The sequence below is a fragment of the Perognathus longimembris genome, chromosome 23 (assembly GCF_023159225.1).
Source record: "Perognathus longimembris pacificus isolate PPM17 chromosome 23, ASM2315922v1, whole genome shotgun sequence".
Taxonomy (NCBI): domain Eukaryota; kingdom Metazoa; phylum Chordata; class Mammalia; order Rodentia; family Heteromyidae; genus Perognathus; species Perognathus longimembris.
Genome location: NC_063183.1, coordinates 36,563,144 through 36,569,069, shown reverse-complemented (window position 1 = coordinate 36,569,069; position 5,926 = coordinate 36,563,144). Strand labels below are relative to the sequence as shown.

At 42.2% G+C, this 5,926-nt stretch overlaps 1 protein-coding gene across 1 annotated transcript; it reads right to left on the bottom strand.

The window, feature by feature from the left end:
- Positions 1-4,390: 4,390 nt before the first annotated feature.
- On the bottom strand, positions 4,391-5,341 carry LOC125340458 (olfactory receptor 4F15-like). The gene has a single exon (XM_048332073.1). It carries the CDS (start codon positions 5,339-5,341, stop codon positions 4,391-4,393), a length of 951 nt encoding a protein of 316 aa, XP_048188030.1.
- Between the last annotated feature and the right edge of the window lie 585 nt (positions 5,342-5,926).

Below are 5,926 nucleotides of genomic sequence, written 5' to 3'. Positions count from 1 at the left end.
AGGTTTCTTACCCACGCCCAGGGCTTCCCCACTTCCAACTCCCCTCTCATGCCACCCTTCTGCACCTCCTTCTTTAAGACTAGGGCCAACACAGGGTTGAAGGCTGGAACTGACTGGCAGTCATAAGCTGACCCACATGGCCTGCAGTACATGCTGGCAGCTACTGTGTCTTGGAGGAGGATGCGGGGCTTCATATAACTCCACACTGATTAGTTTTTAGCCAGGTCTCACTGGTCCTGCAGGTGCCTTGACTGTGCTCGTCCAGTGTTCTGCTTCCTAATGCATCTGGGATGACCAGCCAATGCCGCTGTGTCCAGCCTCTCCATCAAGGTGGACTCTCCAAGACCTTCCTGCCCCATCTGTCCAGGAACCAAGATCCCCCCCACTCTCTGCCTCCCAAGTATCTGTGATTAAAGACACAAGACAGCAGTGTTTGCCTTGAGAGCTGTTATTTTTGTGTGTGCACACCTGTCCTGAGGGTTGAAGTCAGAGTCTGGGCACTGTCCCTGAGCTTTACATCTCAAGGCTAGCATTCTACCATTTAAGCCACAGGGTCATGTCTGGTGGTTCATTGGAGTATATGAGTCTCACGGGCTTTCCTGCCTGGGCCAGCCTGGAACCACAATTCTCAAATGTCAGCCTCCTGACAGGCACTAGGATTACAGGCGCCTGGCCTGAGCACTATTACTTCTTAAAAACAAAACCTTCTGATTGTCACTATAGCATTTGTAAAAATAAAGTGTTTCCCTATTTCCAAGTCAATGCATTTTTATAATGTATTATCTAATCTTTATGGCTTTATCTCTTTATTAATAGAACATTAGGGTTGCCAAAAGAATTGGTGGAGATATTTCCTTGTTTGAGACAGAAGTCATTCAGAAACCAGTCTTTGAAAGGAAAAAAGCCACTAAAGTGATGTTTTGATGTGTGGTAGGATAGCTCTTTGAAGTATGGATTTGGAGTTTGCTGCATTCTTTCTTTCAGTTCCTCCAGTCTAAGGAGAAAAGACCTTTAGAAATTAGCATAAAACTGGCTTCAAGATGAGTTGGGTCTCATTTTCCCCTTCCTCGCTCAAGGGAAGCATGAGGAGTTTAGTGTCCGTTCTTTCAAGGTCTGGTAGGACTCAGGCGTGAATCTCTTGGGCCCTGGGCTTTTCTGGTTCAGTGCCTTTGCTCTGTAGGGAACTATGTCAAGTGGTTTATATACTCTTGATTCAGTCAAGTGTATCTGGAAATATCCATTTCTTCTAGAGTTTCCAGTTTGAACATAGACTTTCAAAGTATGCCTTCATGATCTTCTGGATACTATAAAGTATTTGTAGTAGTATCCTATTTTCATCTCTATTTTTGTTTAGTTCTTTTTCTCCCTCCTTTTAGTTTTATTGGCTAAGCGTTTCCAACCTTAATCTTTTCATGTGTTTTATGTTTTTATTTTTATTGTTATTATAAAGGCAATGTACAGAAGGGTTACAGTCATGTAAGTCAGGTAGAGTACATTTCTTTTGGGACAACATTGCCCCTTCCCTCACTCTCTCCCAGTTTTTCCCTCCCATCCCCACCCACAAGTTGAACAGTTAATTTTCCAGATAGTATCCAGTGAGTGCTACTGCTACATTTGTTCACCCCTTGTTCCTCCATTTCTGTCAACCTTAATCTTTTGAAAGAACCAAATTTTTGTTAGATTGATTCTTTTTTTACATTTTACATTGGTATTTTACTGCAAAGGAGAGTTTAATTTTGACATGCCATCTACACACACAATGCACCTTGCTCAGTTTCACCCCCCTCCAAAGAAATCATCACAGCTTTATTGCTCTATTTCCACATTTGTACATAAAAGATTTTGAGCCTCTTTATCTTCCTGCACCCTTCTTATTTATCCTTCTCTTTCTCATGAGGATTCCCAACCCCAGACAAGACCTGTTTAACCTACTGTCATTTATTTGTTCAGCTAATTGTTCAAAGGGATTTCACTATATTTTATACATGTGATACAATATTTTTATTAGATTGACCCTCCTCATCTACTCTCTTTCACCATTCCCAGTGCCCTTTGTTACTCAACATCTTTCAGTAAGCCTTGTTTGCTGTCTTCATTCACAGACGCAGGGCATGGCCTTGGCTCTTTGACCTGCTCTCTTCCTCCAGTCCCCAGTCCTCCCCCAGAATCACGAACCTGCTCCTGATGGCTGCCACTCTAGACGGAGTGAGGTGCAATGGTAGTGCACTTTTGACATTCATTTTCTTTAAGGATGTAGAATGTTCCATAATAAAATGAAGACAAAGATGTGTCACAAGATGTTTGGAGTAGATATGTGACACGTGGAGTATAAAGTAAGAGATAAATCATAAGTTAGAAAAAAATTAAATTATGCTTAAATTAACACTTCAAGCAAATAGTTGCAGTCCAGGAAAAGAACCCAGGCCAATTTTTTAAATTAATAAAGTCTTTTAAAACACCATTTCAGCCGTGTGCCAGTGGCTCACACCTGTAATCCTAGCTACTCAGGAGACTGAGATATGAGAATCAGAGTTCAAAGCCAGCTGGGTCAGGAGAGTGGCTCTGTGGCTCTAGTTGGAGAAGGCTAGTCTTGAGCATAAAGAGACTCAGGGATCATGCCCAGGCCCTGAGTTCAAGCCCCAGGACCAGCAAAAAAAAAATCATTTCAGTTATTCATAAAACTATGAATCCTATTGGCTCCTTTCTTTTCCTTTTAGGAGGTATTAATTATCCAAATTAAAGAGTTTCATTATGACATTTCTATAGATGCATATAACCTCCTTTTATCCTCTGCAGCCCCTCTATTACTCTTATCACCTTCCGATTTCCCCCTTTCCCCTCTCTTTTCACCCTTACAGGGAGGGTTGAAGCCAGAGGTGGCAGTACACACCTTAATCACAACCCTCCAGAAGCTGGGACAGAAAAGTCATGAGTTCAAGGCTACCCTGGGCTACATAATAAAACCCTAGATCTCAAAGTAATTAATAATAATTAACAACTTTAGGGAGGTTAAGATAGCACAAATTAGTTTTGCTATTGAGACCAGAATATCTATATCTTAGCTGTAAAGTTCTTCCTATATTATCTTTTTAAAAAATTTATACTCTTGCCATAAACAAGATGGCATCTGGGAAAATAAGTAAATCTACCTGTGAGGCACAATCCCTCTAAGAGTTGGTAGACAATACACATTGTGTCAAATCTGGCCTCCTGCTGTTTTTGTAAATAAAGTTTTATTAGACCTCAGAAATGCCCCTTTATGTAGGCTCCTACTTCTATGTGGCTGCAACAAAGAATGTGGAACTCACAAAGACAAAACTATTTACAGTCTAGGCCTTTACAGAACGTCTGCCAATACCTCATATATTTGCTAAAAAAAAAAAAAAAAAGTAGAAAACATGCACCATATGGAACAAAGTGTGAAACAAGATCTGTGCACTGAAGTATGTAGGTAATCACAAATCCTAAAGATGACTGCTACTTTTCCATAACCAAAAGGCTTAGATAACAACAGGAAGAAACGTGCCATAAATTGGTGGCTCATACCTATAATTCTAGCCATTCAGGAGGCTTAGATCTGAGAACTACAGTTCAGAGCCAGTCCAGGCAGATAAAGCCATGAGACTCATCTCCAGAAGTAAAGGTGTGACTCAAGTGGTAGAACATTAGCTATGAGCAAAACTGGCAAATGAGAGCTGGAGGCCCTGAGTTCAAGCTCCCACAGCACGGCAAAAAAAAAAAAAGATAAATAAACAAAAAGAAAGACATGATAAGCAAACAGATAATGGACCCTGGTGTTTAAAAGTACAGGTGTTGGGGCTGGGAATGTGGCTTAGTGGTAGAGTGCTTGCCTAGCATGCATGGAGCCCTGGGTTCAATTCCTCAGCACCAAATAAACAGAAACAGCCAGAAGTGGCGCTGTGGCTCAAGAGGTAGAGTGCTAGCCTTGAGCAAAAAGAAACTAGGGACAGTGCTCAGGCCCTGAGTTCAAGCCCCAGGACTGGCAAAAAATAAAAGTACAGGTATTTTATGGCAGCACAGCTTAAAATCATAGTACAGTTACCCTGAGAAACAAAGTTATTTATACCATCAAAGGGTAGTATTGGCACAGATATTTGAGAATCAAGAGGAATTAACAACAAAATCCCTCCTGTATTGCCAATGTAAGGTAATTTTTTCAAAGTAAGAGTTAATATAAGCTTTATTTTTGTATATGTTGTGTATAAATATCCCTGTTTCTCTTCAGAGAAAACCATTACCCATTCTGTAGAGGGAACACAGTAGACCCATCATGTGGATAGAGAATTCTGAGAACACTCAGCAACATCTCATAGATTCTTCTCACAGGAGGGTAGTTATGAACTCCCTGTAATCACTTGGATATTTTGCCTCAACCAAACCATCTAAGTGGCCCTCTGCCACCCAGGAGCTGACTGAGCAATCTTCTTATTGCTATCTTCATCTCTCTGTTTCTGAATGTGTAGATGACTGGGTTTAGAGAGGGAGTCAGAACTGCATCAAATATGGCTAGAAATTTATCCAGATGTGTTGAAGGAGAGGGCCACATGTAGAAAAATATCAGTGGACCAAAGAATAAGACCACTACAGTCATATGAGCAGACAGAGTAGACAGAGCTTTGGATGAGCCTGCAGCCCAGTGCTTCTGAAGGGTGGAGAGGAGGAAGACGTAAGAGAGGATGAGCAGGATGAACGCCCCCAGGGAGATGAGCCCACTGTTCGCAGTGACCATGAGCTCCAGTTTATGAGTATCGGTGCACGCAAGCCTGATGAGCCGAGGTATGTCACAATAAAAGCTGTCCAATATGTTAGGGCCACAGAAGGGCAAGTTCACAACAAAAGCCAACTGTGCTAATGAGTGGATGACACCAATGGTCCACGCAAGCACTAAAATTAAAGTACACGTGCGTGGGCTCATGATGGGAAGGTAGTGCAGAGGCTTGCAGATAGCCACGTATCTGTCAAAGGCCATGGCTATGAGCAGCACCATCTCTGTGCCTCCTACAGCATGGCTAAAAAAGATCTGGGCTATACAGCCCCCAAACGAAATGACTTTCTGCTCCCTGAAAAGGTCACAGATCATCTTGGGTGCAGCAATGGAACAAAATATCAGATCAATGACAGACAAGTTGGCCAGCAGGAAATACATAGGCAAATGTAAGTAAGGGTCAAACACCACGGTGACAACTATGAGGAGATTTCCTGTCAAACTGGATGCATAAAAGAGGCAAGAAAAGCAGAAAAGAAAAATCTGGATCTCCCAGGAATTGGAGAGGCCCAGGAACACAAATTCAGACACTCCCGAGGCATTTGCTGCAGTCATGGCTCATTTAGTAGGTTCCCACTTTTGTGTTGGCTACAGGGACAAGTGAGAAAATTCACATCAACAATGTTATATTAATCGTGTCTTTAGAAAAGTGTATAATTCACTGAAGGCAAATATTACCTGAACAGTTCACAAAGACTGAATAGCATTCTGTTGGCCATTACCCTGTTGACCCACATGGCAGTAAGTGAGCAAACACCTGCAGGGCTTGCAAACACCAGCAACCCAGGGTGGTCCAGGGGACTGACGGGCCAGTGCACTGCCAGGCCACAGACACAGAATGCATGGCTGGCTGTGTGGTGTGGTCAGCACTAGCTTTCCTCTGCCTGGAGTAGCAATCGCCAGTCACACACAGACAACTCTTGTATGGCACAGATTTTAGGAGCCTGTGGCTCAGATTTTGTTGCTCAGACAGAAATTAACCTTCCACTACTTTACACCACTCAAAATATTACTCATGATTTAATATTCAAACCAAATGTCACCTTGTCTGTTACACCTTCCTCATGATCCACTTAAGTATCTGAGTTTACTTAATGTAGTTATTGGCCAAATGTATGCTCCCCATATGTTTATAAACAA

Excerpts from the sequence above, each read along its gene's own strand:
- LOC125340458 (XM_048332073.1), bottom strand. The coding sequence starts at position 5,341 with ATGACTGCAGCAAATGCCTCGGGAGTGTCTGAATTTGTGTTCCTGGGC.